General features: G+C 43.4%; 1 protein-coding gene across 2 annotated transcripts in view; it reads right to left on the reverse strand.

Annotated features, from left to right (window-relative positions):
• Window positions 1-13,920: 13,920 nt before the first annotated feature.
• Window positions 13,921-14,633, reverse strand: part of LMCD1 (LIM and cysteine rich domains 1) — a 66,676-nt gene continuing 65,963 nt past the window's right edge. For both annotated transcript variants that reach the window (XM_054481575.2, XM_054481576.2), the window contains one exon: window positions 13,921-14,602. In XM_054481575.2, the coding sequence (XP_054337550.1) occupies window positions 14,444-14,602 (159 nt within the window). In that variant the 3' untranslated portion in view covers window positions 13,921-14,443. The remainder of the gene's footprint in view (window positions 14,603-14,633) is intronic.

Below are 14,633 nucleotides of genomic sequence, written 5' to 3' on the forward strand. Positions count from 1 at the left end.
GAAGTATTTCCTCAGTCCAGTCATTATCTTAGTATGGATTATTTGAGAGTGGAGGTCATACTTGTCTCTTGTGGTTCAGCAAGCCACAGTCAAAGTCTGGCTAGCACAAGGATTCCATCAGCTGGCAAAGACCAGGCTCAGTATGGATTAAACTAATTGAGGTGGCAGGGTTTTGTTGAGAATGGAGGACAAAATTGCATCGCAAGCAGAATCTAAGTGAAGAATTACAATAAAGAAACAAGAAAAAGGAGGGTTTGTTTAGAATCAGTTCTTCCTTTGCTTACTTACTTTAATAGAATTCTCTGAACTTTGGTCCAAAAATGAGAAGAAAAACAACAAAAATACAGACAACAACATGATTAATAAGTGCTACTTGTTTCACTGGTTCTACAACCGCTCTTAATGAGGAGTAAAGTAGAAAGATCTCAGGAGCAGGAACCAGGGTGACTGGGATCCAGCCCCAGCCCTGCTCCTCTTAGCTGCATGGTCTTGAGAAAGTCACATTTCCCTCCAGACCTGTTTCCTCATGTATAAAATTCCCACAACACATTTTATCATCTATGAAATGCAGTAACCCCTATCCTGTTCCGCCAGCCACCTTGTGACCTTGGGCTTTCTGAGCCACGGTTTCCTTATTTGCAAAAAGGGGATTACTTGCACCCCAACTTACCCATAGGCAAAACACCAGGCCGTGACAGGCTCCCCTGGACATACTGTTTCTAGGCTGTATTACTGACAGTAACTAACGCCGACTTGCCTCAACTGTCCTGGTATTTTCCCTGTATTTCTTTTTTTTTTTTTTTTAAGAGGTGGGTCTTGCTATGTTGCCCAGGCTGGTCTCAAATTCTTAGGCTCAAGAGATCCTCCTGCCTCAGCCTCCTGAATAGCTGGAACTACAAGTGAGCATCACCACACCCAGCTATATTTTCCCTGTTATAATTTTCCTCTGCTCCATGCTGAATATCTGGTGATCTATGATGACGCAGGCCAAAGAAATAAACTTAGTTGCTTTTGAACTTTGTTTTCCAAGTGCCATGTGGACTGTCAGTTTGGGAAGAGAACAGGACGGAGCAAGTCCTCCCCAGTTATCTGAGGCCAGGAGCTGCCATAGATCATTTTTTATGTGTATAATCTGTTGTTTCCCAATCAGAGTTTGGTTAGACAGATGGAACCATCTGGGGGTCAGCACCAGGTCCTTTCAAAGCTGTTTCCCCCACCAGACATCAGCATTTTGGGTGGGACAGAAGCCTCATGTCCTCTATGTGGAAGATCCTGAAATCTGGTCTGGAAACCGGCAGCTCTGGGGCCATAATGCTGCTCCATGTGGTTGGATGGTTAAGAAAAACAAACTTGAGGAAATCTCCCATAGTACTTCTCCTACTCAACACCATGTGGGTTGTTTGGACAGAGTGTGGGTGGTGGTTTTCTTTCTCTATTTTTTTTTTTTTTTTGAGACAGAGTCTCACTCCGTCACCCAGGCTGGAGTGCAGTGGCACAGTCTTGGTTCACTGCAACCTCTGCCTCCCGGGTTCAAGCAATTCTCCTGTCTCAGCCTCCTGAGTAGCTGGGACTACAGGCACCTGCCACCACACCTGGCTAATTTTTGTATTTTTGGTAGAGACAGGGTTACATCTTGTTGGTCAGGCTGGTCTCAAATTCCTGACCTTAGGCGATCCACCCACCTCGGCCTTCCAAAGTGCTGGGATTACAGGCATGAGCCACCGCACCTGGCTGGAGGTTTTCTTTTGCATGATGTGTGCAGAAAGGCTGGGCTGGGCAAGACTTGGAAAGGATAATTAAACGTGGCCTTGATAACCTTTGCCCAAATTTCCCGCCTCATCTGTAGGCACTTTTTGCAGTCCCCTCCAAGCCCCTGATGACAGCCCCTTTCCTGCCTCTTTGATTTGAACCATGCTGTCAAGTTGCCTTCTCTCCCCTCTCAAGGTCCTTCCTTAAGGAAATGGCAGACTGGGAGGGGCAGGATGCTTCTACTGCTCTCTGTTAATGATGCCACTAGCCAGGAATGAGCCTTTTGGCATGGTCTGGTCTAGAGCTTTTTGCACCTGGTCGCTGGGAGCCCTAGGGGTCTGTGCAGAGGCCTTGGATGCTGCCATGAGAGGCTGATGGGTCGGGTGGTATTGGGGGAAGTCTCTAGCTCCCCTCTCCCTGCTGATTCTTGCAGCCCTACTTTCATTTATTTTATATGTGGAGAAACTGTGTAAAATTTCATTGACATTAATAGTTCAAAAAATGTTTGAATGTATCTGACTTAGCCCATTAAATGCTGCTGAAAGAATGCTCATCTCAAATCAGATTAGGAGGGAGCCATTAAGCAGGCCACACATGAATAGGGCTCTTGACAATGTACACAGCTCTTTCGTATTGCCTACCCCATTTCATCTACCTGAGAGGTGGATAGGACAGACAGTCCCATTGTACAGTTGAACATGGAGGTTTAGAGCCACTATGTGGTAAAGCTCAGATCTGAACTCAGACTTTCTGCCTTCTTGGCCAGGGCTTCTTTTTATATCTAGAGTCCCCAGGAACTAGGTAGCCCTGGGTGGCTGAAAGAAGACTCTGGCTAGGAAAAGCCTAAGCTACTCTGCTGGCAGGGCCCTGATACCAGGGTAGCTATGGGATGGGTGTAGCGAGAGAGCATCAGAATGGTGTTCTAGTCTTCAGAGACCTCAGAAAGTCCCTCTCTCTAAGTAACACCTGGCACTGACTTCTCTGATGAGTCATTTGGTGCTGGGTTATAGTGTCTGCCATTGTTCCTCTTCCTAGACCTTTTCCTGAAACACAGCCGTTGAAACTCTTACAGGAGGGGAGAAGAGCCCAGATGTCTGGCCTCAAATTAGGGGCGTGTGTGTAACCCCCTTACTCCCCCACTCCCAGAAAGGAAGTCTGATGCTACATGAGTCTCTAACACAGCAGTCACTAGCTCAAGTCCATTCTTTTCAGACAGCTGCTCATTTGCCTGCAGATGACTTAGTTTTTTTGGTAAAAGCCATCAGTGAGGAAAATAGTTCTAATTCTGCATTATAAATGGAACAGACAACACCCAGATTAGCCTTGTTTATTATTATAGTTATTTTTTCCTGTTGGAAAGTTTTCTAGCATGGAGGACGCCACATTGTGTCATGAAACCTTTGCCTGGAACTGAGTTTGCCTTTAAACTTTTTAAGTGGAAAGAAGTTTCCTAGAGTGAGCAGTGCCCTGACCCCTAAAGTGAAGTCAGTTCCCAAAGTCACTCCCCATGGACAATGGGTGGCCTATATTTGGGGCCATGTGCACATTCTCATGCAAGAGGATTCCTACTCAAGACAATAGAAAGCAATCACAATTTTAGCAAAGTCTAGAGGATCTCATTCTAATTTGTAGATTGACAGCCCAACCAAATGGAACCAAAAAAATACATGTACCCAATCCGAAGGCACTTGTGTGACTCTGAATATGGAAGAAGAAATGAAAGTCCAAACAAAAGCAGGCATCCATCCTGAGGACCGTAGTAGACTGCCAGGCATTTTTAGACTTGAATGATTCGACTTCTCATTGTTAATAGTGAGAGTCTCTGGGGCAATTTAAACTTTTGTTTCGTCATTCCAAGATAAGGTGTTTTAGATTTAGACTGTGGGTGTTCCCTCTAGAATTTTTGGCATTTTCTTCTTGGCCCCTATCTTCAACGACCCTTTGTTTAAAAAATGCTTTCCTTAAAAAATGTGAATATACTGGTGCATCCTGGCTCATTCTCTCAGACCCACATACTAATTTGGAATTTGTGATAATTCAGCCACTACTGAATTGACTTCCCTAAGCGAAGTGACACTGGTCATATATTGTGTTTTACTTTGGAAAAGAAACAGCAATTTTCTACTGCTGGTTCCAAATGAATTCAATTCGTTTACCAAGGCAAGACACGGAGTGTCTCCTAGATGGAAACGTGTTGGCTTCCTTGACTTAGAAATTCAACTTGTCATATCCTGTCACCTAGTTAGCTGAGGAGCCAAACATAATGTCTCATACCAGCTCCCTCTCTGAGGCTGGTTTCTTTTATTTTCTTTCTTTTTTTGGACAGGGTCTTGCTCTGTTACCCAGGCTGGAACAATCACAGCTCATCGCAGCCTCAACCTCTGAGGCTCAAGTGATCCTCCCACCTCAGCCTCCCAAGTAGCTGGGACTACAGCCACATGCCACCATGCTGGGCTAATTTTTAATTTTTTGTGGAGGTGAGGTCTCACGATGTTACCCAGACCGTTCTTGGATTCCTGGGCTCAAGCAATCCTTATGCCTCAGCCTCTCAAACTGCTGGGATTACAGGTGTTGAGCCACTATGCCTAGCCATTTTTTTTTCTTTTTAAAGAGACAGGGTCTTGGTCTGTCACCCAGGCTGGAGTGCAGTGGCATGACCACAGCTTACTGCTGCAGACTTGAACTTCTTTATACAAATTGCTTCAAATTGATCTTATGTCACTTTATATATGACTTTTCACTTCACTGTACATACCACTCAGTTAAGAAACAACCATGTAGAGGGCTGGAGAAATGCTACCGTGTTAAATGTATGCTGCAACTCTAAGATGAATCCCTATTTTAGGAATGCAATGTTTTTATTTAACGGGTACTTTGGAACTGAAGAAACAAGACTGTTAACTTCTGCCCTCCTTTTAGCTCACAGAAGACAACACTTTATTGACCTTGAAGACACAAGTTACATGTTTAAAATACTGTTCTATAATATCAGTCACACTTTGTATAAATAGAGACAATTTTCTCCCCAAGTTGTCTAATCTGCTAAGACAGGGGTTAGCAAACTTTGGCCCACCTCCTGATTTTGTAAATAAAGTTTTATTGGAACAAAGCCATGTCTAGTTGTCTACAGATTGTCAATGTCTGCTTCCACATTACAACAGCAGAGCTGAGTAGTTGCAATAGAGCTCACGTGGCCTGCAAAGTCTAAAATATTTACTATCTGGCTTTTAATAGAAACAATTTGCTGACCACTGGTCTGAGGTTATAGGGAATGCAAACTGGCTGCCCAAAGGCCAGTTGTCCTCAACAACCATGTTTTGCTAGTGTTTTAAAAAGTGAGCCAAAGCAGCTGAGCCCCTGCTGTTTGGCAGCTGGCTTGCATCAGACATTTACCAAACCGCCTGGCTCTTGCAGGCACTGGCACCGGGATTTGATCCCTGGTTTAGTAGACTCAGAATGGGTGTTTGCTTGGGAGTGAAAGACCCAGGTTTTGTTCTTGGTTCTGCTTTGAGCTTGCTGTGTGATATTGATATAGCTACTTCTACTCTCTAACTCTGTTTCCCCACTTCTTAGGTGAGGGGTCAGATAACCTGACTTCTAATCAGCCCTTTCAACTCCATTGCGCTCTGGCCTTGTTCCTCCAGGCTTGCTAAACCAGCATCCAGGCTTGCTGAACCAGAGCCCAAATTTTAACCATCTCCCCAGGTGATTCTTATAAGCACTCAGGTTTGAGAGGCAGTTTTCTAGAATATCACCTTCCTGGAGTGATGTTAGTGGTACGTGCTGGTCCCCGCTTTTTAAATGGAAGGCCTTTGGAGATTTCAATTTCTGAGTTTGAATCCTAGGGTGAGTTAGGTGAGACATAAAAGCATGGCCCTGTTAGTATAATGTTTCCCCAGCCCCTCCCAGGTAGTCTCTTAATACTTTGTGGGACCCAGTGTGAGTCTGAGGGTCAGTACAGCCACTTGCCATTCTTAGAACATGCATGGCACAAATACAGCACAGGCAACGCTTGGCTTTGAAATGGCAGGTAGACTCCACCAGAAGAGCATCTACATTCACAGTTGTGTGTGTGTGTGTGTGTGTATCAGGATGCTGAAATGTCTCTCTTGGTAGGAGGTAATATTTGAGCATTTGCTGGAAGGTCTCAGACTAGAAAGAAGAAAATTAGTGAGCAATTGTGCTGATGGATTTTAAGAAACTTACATAATAATTTTTTTTAAATTGCTGTTTCGAAGAGTAGAAGAGATTGCAAGCAGGGTTCACTGCTGGGTAATACAAACAACAGCAACAACAAGGGCAATGGCTGATATTTGCTGAACACTCACTATGTGCCAGGAGGTGTTCTAAATCTTCTAAACATGCATAAACCTATTAAATCCTCAGAACAACCTCATAAAGTAACACCATTACTATCTCCATTTTATAATGGAGAAACTTGGGGACAAAGTGAAATGACTCATCTAAGGTGCCCGGATTAGAATCAGAGGCAGTCTAGCTCCTAAGTCCATGCTGTTAATGACAAAGCTACACTGCCAGGCCTGTTGAATCTACTTGGTCAGTGAGTGGGAAAGACCACTCCTGCAATGACTATTTGTGGGAGGCTGAGGGATACCTTGGAAAGGAGCACAAGGTGGGATTCTGCTGGGATTCAGGCCTGTCTTATTAGATAATTGTCTACTTGTTGCTCTCCTCTGATAGACCATCACTCCTTTAGAACAAGAGCCATGTCTGCTGTGTCCACTATTGTATTTCCAAGGCCTAGCACAATGCTTGGGGCATAGTAGGTGCTGAGTAAATGCCCAGTGACTGAATGAATACAAGAATCTACTTGTATTGAGTGAGTAAGCTTCCCATTGTTCAGAAGACAAAACACGGGGTCTGACATGAGTACGGTGTGATCAAGGGCCAAATCAATTACATAGTCAGTTGAGACTCTGAAAACCTAAAGGAATATCTGGAGGAATCAGTGGGGCTTCCTAAAGAAGGGAGAGATTGTGCTAAACTTGGAAGGCAGAGGCAGCTGGAAGGAAGGCCTTTCAGGTGGGAATAAGCTGAAAGCTCAGTGTTTGTGTGCTCTGGCCCAAGATGTCACAGACACCTCCCCTGCAGACAGAGACCACATGGTCAACGTACTGAACAGACAAACACTGTTCTATTTGGCCTGGGTCTTTGGTTGGAGCATGTTCTTCCCTCCAGCTTTGGCACTGGATGGTCCCCTTGTGTGGGCCAAGGATGCCTGCCCGTCTGCTCTTTCTCCCTGTCCCCTTATCAGCAGAAGATGAACTCCGCAGAGCTCTCCTGTCAGCTGAAGCACAAACCATTCCCTTGTAGGGCAAAGGCTTGTGATTCCTTGTAACAATATTTCATAATTTATATATTTGATTAAAAACTGGAACCTGGGCCAGCAGCCTGCATACTCTAACATGTTGGGATCATTAGCTGCTTGTGTCACTCTTCTATTTTAAAACTTTCCATATTTGAACTCATGGAAGTACATCCTTCACATTTATTAAACTTTCCCCATGAAAACAGTTTAGTAAGTCTCCATCATCTTTCATAGAATTAAAAAAAAAAGGCCAAAATAAAACCCTCTGGACATTTCCTTCAGGGAATATCATTTTATTTAGGCCTTTAAAAACATTTGCCTTATCTTGCCAGTAATTAAAAAAAATTAATACAAATGAGAATTTTAGTGGCATTATAATTACTTCAAGATGAGCTGTGCCACTTGGCTTCTCTCCTGGCTCTGCTGCAGCTCCATCCAGGCCTCCTGTGTGAGCTTCCGTTCCCCAACCCTGCACAGTCTTAGTCTCTTGGATTCTTTGGGTCGGTTCTCTTCCAGCTTCTCCAAGATTGCTTCTTCTCCATGCTTTGCTCCTGTTGCTCTCACAGGGACTTTTTTAAAATAAAGGGGACTGCTTCATGAGATTTGGGTGTGGCTGTCTTTTCTAATCCCTCCCCCTTCCCCACAGTGGTTGGCCCACGATGAAGGTATTGCCAATCAAAATACCCCGCCCTCTGGGCACAGAGATTGGTCAAGGGATAAGCATAGGACTGACTCTTGTTGGCTGATCAAAGTCACCCCTGGGAAGCCCCAGAAAGAGAAGCTCCTTTTTCACTGGGCTCACTGGCTCCAAGGACAAAAGTGAGCCCAGCTGCTGCTGGTGGCTGTGTTTATGACTGTCTGGGTAAGCCTACCTAAGAATAAAGCCAATGTGAAGGAAAACAGAAGAGAGATGGAGAATAGGAGCAGAGACTTATAATTTGAACTACTGCATCCAATTGTTCCTGAAGCTAGCCCTTCTTCTGCACTTTCTGACTAGAAAGCAGATTCCAGAAAGCAAAACCCTTCTCATATATATATATATATATATATATATATATATAATATGTATATATATATATATATATTTATTTAGGTTTAAACCAGTTTTAATTGGACTTCCCTCACTTGCAACAAGGGAGACCTGAATAATATTGCTTCTGTCTGCACGTCCAAATACTTTCATTTTTCAAGAAGCAATGTTGTACCAAGGTCAGAACAAAGAAACACTTTATGCTGATCCTTGCAGTTTCCATTATTAGAGACCCAAAGGAATCAGACCAGGAGATCGTTTTGCTTTAAATTAGTAGAATTTGACCTAAGGCAAATATCAGTTGAGAAAAAGGAGAAAACACGTTTCTTCCTTCAACAGCGTCATCTCCATTCTTGGCAGAGAGAGATGTGAATGATCAACAGCCATGCCATTGCATAGTTTCATCTTTCATGCAACTTTTTCATATTTGAAGCCAAACATTTGGAGCCAAAGCCTGATAACCCAGAGACTCAAGTGCTCATGTCACTACTGCTTGTGTCTCCACGGGACAGGCTTGATTGAAAATTGCTAAGACAATATTTTTAAAATGTTCTCACCACAAAAAATAACTGTGTGAGGTAATGGATATGTTAGCTTGATTTAGCCATTCCACAATGTATACATATATCAAAACACCATGTTATAGACCATAAACATATGCAATTTTTATTTGTCAACTTAAACAAATCCAAATAAACTAGGAAGTGTAATGGCTTCAGAAATGTGTAATTCACCCAAGCTACAATATGAAACATCTTGGGTATCCGTCACATTGTTTTTGGTTATAATTGACAAAATCCCCACTAATGAAAAGCTGTATGTTGAAGAAATATCTCAAAATGAGGAAATGTACCGCCCTACATAGAAAATAAGAAAATCAATTGTCTCATGTAGCAAGCAGTCTAGAGGGTTAGTTCACTGTCTCCGTGACATAACTCAGTACCTGGGCTCTGTTTAACTCTAAGCAGCATTATGGAAAGCTTATTGGCTTGGTTCGCTTGTCTCCTTAAGGTTCTAAGATGGTACCAGAGTTCCAACACAACAAAAGCCAGATTAAGAAGGAACTCCTTGAGAATGGCTGATTTCAAAGATGGGGCAGGAAAAATACGAGATGGGTATGTAGCACGTTATTGTGCCAGATGTAAAATGTGTTTAAAGAATGATGGGCTATGTCAAAAGGACATAGCAACCAGTTTGAAGGAGCTTTCTTTGGCCATAATTTGGGACAATTTGAGCATTAAAATAAATAAGGATGGTAATCAATTATAAACTATTTAATAAAATAGAAATCCATAACTCCAAGCTGATGTAAATACGTGAATTAATAAATGGGGAGAAGATAGTGCTTTTCCTTATAGTAGAATGCTAATAAACACTAAAGAAATGATTGAATTAGAAAAACCAACATTTGGCAACTATCGTAATAATAATTAGTTCGATCCGTAAACGTCAATGAATACTAAGAATGAGTGAGTGGAATTTTGATGAAGAACAGGATATTGACATAGTCTCAAAGTCCCTAAACATACTTATTAAATACAAAGGACAAAGGAATGACTTTACAATGGAAAAATGTGGCTGATACTGGCATTTTATCAAATGTTCAAAATTAATGTCAACAGTAATGGAACAAATCAAAATCCTGTATCATCTGATTGGATGCAACAGAAAGAAAACAACATCACTTCTGTGGTATTCCTTCCAAAAAATGCATAAGCTGAATCTAATTTCGAGGAAATATCTGACAAACCTAATTTAATGGATATTTAACTCAACAACTTTAAACAACCTTTAATCTTCTAAGATGTCAAGGTCATGAACATTCAGGAAAGAACAAAGAACACTTCCAAATTGAAGAATAGACAAGATAACTAAATAGAATGAGTGATCTTAGACTGAATGTTTTTGTTATAAAAGACATTATTGGGACAGCTGGTGGCACTTGAATTGGATCTGAGGATTACATGGTAGAAACACATCAGCGTTAACTTCCTGATTTTGATGGTTGTATTGTGGCTATGTGGGAGAATATCCTTATTTGTAGGAATTACACACGAAAATATTCAAGAGTGATAAAGCATTGTGTCAGCAACACCCTCTAATAGCTCTTTGCTCTCTTCTTGTAACCTTTTTCGTAAGTTTGACATTCTATCAAAAGAAAAGAAAACAAAAGCAGGGCTATTTATTGCACAGTATCTCCTTTCATTAAGGAAGAACACTTTTCTAAGACCCTCCCAAGGCAGAAGCCCTAGTGGCTGGTAATAGAGCCGCATGGCCTTTCTCCAGCTGCAGACAAGGTTGGCAAAGCCAATTTACATAAACGGGAGGGGGCTCTTCTCTCAGTCCAGTCCTTTCTCTCCATCCTCCCTTTGTCTCCATTCCCAAAGTCATATCTCACTTTGAACATTTTCTGCTCAGACTGACAAGTCTCCCTGATAGGAACTCACCCTCTCCACCCACTGCTTCCTTGCCACTAGGAAGAAGGAAGTGGGGTGTGGTGGCAATGTGTAGGCTGCCAGCAGTGTCTATCTCAGTCTGAAATTTTTATATTTGACCTTGGCCATTTTGGAACACAGTGCCATCAGCAAAGACGAACCATGCCAGAACCCCAGGTTGGTTGTTCTTTCATTTAGTTGCCAGGATTTGTACTAAGAGTTGGGGAAATAAAGATAATACGATTCATAGGGGAAGGCTTTCATGAATAAATAATTATAGCACAATAAAGGCCGTGGAAGAATTCCTGTAAGCCTGGGATATTATGAGCTTACAGATAAAGGGCACCTAAAACACCCCAAGGGAAGGGTGAGGGAGGAAAGTCTTCCTAGAGAGTGGGAGGGGTGGGGATGGCAGCCCCTCTTCCTGCTGACATGGGATATAGAATCAGGCAAGAGTTAACATGGATCTTTCCAATTCTGGTACAGAATCCCACTCAGCTATTGCAGCCCCCCGGCAGAGGCAGCAATTAAACACAGTGTGGGGAATTCCAGGCAAAAGGCACAGCCTGAGTGATGGTACAGAGGTGAGGAAAGCAGGGGCACATACTGTGACTGCAAGCTGCCCATTTGGCTTCTGAAAGGATAACAGGAAGGAAGGAGGGTTGGGGCAGGAAAAATAAGAAACTTGATGGCAGGGTAAAATAGTTCCAGTTTTTTTCTGTGTGTGCAACAGGGGGCCCCTGATTGTTCTTGAAGAGGAAAGTGCAAGATGATGGTGTGTTTCTGAGCAATTCATCTGGAAGTGGTGGGTGGAGAGGGTGAGTTCCTGTCGGGGAGACTTGTCAGTCTGAGCAGAAAATGTTCAAGGTGAGATATGACTTTGGGGATGGAGTGAAAGGGAGGATGGAGAGAAAGGACTGGACTGAGTGACCCATCAGATATGAAGGCGAGTGCCAGAGATGATTCAGGTGCTCCAAATGCAAGGGTGGGTGTCATTAATAGATATGAGAAAGGCAGGGGCAGGCGCTGGGTGATGCCCCATGGGGACTGTTGTGGGAGATAATGCCCATCCATGATGGTGTGACCCAGTGGACAAAGTCAATCATGCATTGTGCTGGGGTTTCAACAGAGAAGAGATGATGTATCTCATGATCTCCCTGTCCAGCCATCACCACCCCCTGCTTAAAGCTGTTTGAAGTCTCCCCCTTGCTCCTAGGACAGAGACCAGTCTTTTGAATTGCCCCAAAACTGGAGCAGGCTGGCCATGCCTGCCTCTCATGCCCCAGGCCCACCCTCCTCACCATGCTCTGTGCTCCTGCCACACCAGTCTTCTTTCAGTTCCATCCATGGGCCATGTTCACCACTGTATCTCCAACACCAGCAAATAGGTGTTGAATAAACTGGTGGGGCTTCCACCACAGGGCCTTTGCACATGCATTCATGTATCCATCTTTAACCATTGTCCTTTCCCTCTTCTCCAACTTAGAGGCAACCCATCCTTTTTTTTTTTTTTTTTTGGAAACAGGGTCCCACTCTGTCACTGGGGCTGGAGTGCAGTGGTATGATCACAGCTCACTGCAGCCTTGACTTACTGGGCTCAGGTTATCCTCTAGAGTAACTGACACTACAGGTGTGCCACCATGCCAGCTAATTTTTGTATTTTTTGTAGGGATGGAGTTTTGCCATGTTGCCCAGGCTGGTCTCGAACTCCTAGGCTCAAGTGATCCACCCGCTTTGGCCTCCCAAAGTGCTGAGAATACAGGCCTGAGCCACTATGCCTGGCAAGGCTACTCATCCTTTACCGCCCAGTTCAAGTGTCACTTTCCCAGGGGCAGCTCTCTTGATATTCCTAAGTCCAGTTTACATGCATTATAGTAACACAAATCTTCCTTTTATAGCATGCACAGTAGGTGTAATTTTGCATTGACTTGTGAGAGTATTTGCTTGAGGCCCATCTCCCCCACAGACCGTAAAATCTATGGGTGTAGGGGTCACTGTTCTTTTTGTGCACCCTGTATCCCCTATATTCAGCATGGGAATTGGAACTTTGCGGTGCTCACTGAAATACCTGTGGAATGGATGAATGAATGATGAATTGGTGAATATTTCACTGGTGCTTCAGGAAAGTGCCAGAGAAGCAGGTTATGCTTGAGAAGCACCTTATAGGATGAATAGAATTTCAACAGCCAGAGTTGGTCTTCAGGTAGCCAGTCCTCAACTAGCAAAAGCAAAGGGAAGGGCTTGATCAGAGGGAGCTTCTGCATGCTTAGGAAGAATAGGGAACTAGAAATCTAGGGAAATAAAGGGCTCCAAGGCCAGAAAGACATAAGCCAAGTTTTGGAAGGATTCAAATGTCCATAAGGACTTGGTTGTTAACTTGGCAGGCAACGAAGAGCCATGGAGATTGAGTGAAGCAGATGACACACTTGAAAATTATCTTTGAGAAGATGAACATGACGAGGAAACTGAGGGTGACTAGAGAAAGGAGCTGGTAGCAGAAAACCACTGCCTTGGGAGGATATAGCAATGGCTTTGGTGAAACTTATAAAGAACACGAATGGGGGTTTTCTAGGTACGAGATGGTCAGCGCGAAATTTGGATGGTGAGGTTAAAGAAAACTGGCAGCAGATGAGGAAGTTCAAGAAAGAAAACCACTGGCGACCAGACTGTAAGCTCCTAGGACTTGTGTCTTTTTCATCCTTATACTCCCAGTAGAAAAATATGTTTTTCTTAGAAACTGTGGGAAAGAAATTAATTTAAGAGCTGAAAATGTTCAGAGAGACCATAAAATGGAGATACAATTTGGCCCAAAGACCTATTCTACTTGACTCATTCAATGTTTAGTTGGCAACATTAAAATTGAGATTTCTCATGAAAGTGGCATTGTTTAATTTTTAGATTAATTTTTATTGAAAAAATTTTATTTCTGATTGTTTTGGCATCTGAAAAAGTGCTGTATTTTTAAAGATCTGCCCACATTAGTCACCACATCCCATGAGGCACCCATTGGTGGAGCTTAGGTGGCCCCTGTTCAGCGGCTCCCCAGTACTGGTCTTATTCCCAGAGGGGTTCATTCACTATTTTCCAGGGCTCTGAGGGCAGCTGGGTCAGGTCCCTGGCTAAAGAGAAGCTCATCAGTTCCCAGCAGGCCACTTTTTAGTGTACCATAAAACATGATACCTTTGTTACATTAGTGATCTGGGAGTATCTGGAATAGGCAGATGGGGCGTGGGTTCTGTCCCAAAGCCTACACACCCAGTGGAAGTCTGATGAGATACATTGACAGAGAGGCTCATTAGTATTTTACTGTATTTTCTGCCAGCACTGGCTGTTGCAAAATCACTGCCATGGTGTAAATAATTAGATAAGGGTGTATGTGGAATTCACAAAACTTTTATTGATCTGTTTATCATGCCAAAAAAAGTTGTTTATTTAAAATTCAAATTCCACTTGAAAAAGAGGCAACAAGCGATAGTTGGGATCCCAGCCTGCTCCTGGAGGAGCTCCTGTGTCCACAAAAAAGCACGCACATTCTACAGCTATGCGATTTCCTCACTCGGAATTGCATTCCGGAAAACTCCTCCCAGAGTCCCCTTGCAGAATGCCATTTGTGTCTTTAGTTGGTTGTAGCTGGGAAACAACAACAGAAAGAAAAGGAACTCCATCCTAAGACTTCTTAGAATATTTTTGGTTTGAAACTACTGACCCTCAAGGATCTACCACCACCCAACCTAGAATATATATATATATATCTATCTCATATATATATTCTCACTGAAAAGCAAATCATTGTTTATTTCACTTGCTTGCTGTCACGTCAGACCCTTAGGATGGTCTCGGCACACCTGGCTCTCCTTTTCGGTGGGATCCTGTGGATTCTGGCTGCGGGTGGGCAGCCCTTCAGGAGCGTTTGGACTTGCTGCAAGTTGGGCACAGAAGCTGACCCTTGGTGACGATGTATGCCCGGCCGCTCAGCAGCTGCTCACAACCCTCACAGACAAAGTGCTTTCGGTGCCAGGCCAGATCTTCCACACGCTGGTAGTCCTCAGCGAATATTATCTGGGGAGGGGAGCAGGAGAAATGCACGACT

This window comes from Pongo pygmaeus, chromosome 2, assembly GCF_028885625.2.
Source record: "Pongo pygmaeus isolate AG05252 chromosome 2, NHGRI_mPonPyg2-v2.0_pri, whole genome shotgun sequence".
NCBI classification, from domain to species: Eukaryota; Metazoa; Chordata; class Mammalia; order Primates; family Hominidae; genus Pongo; species Pongo pygmaeus.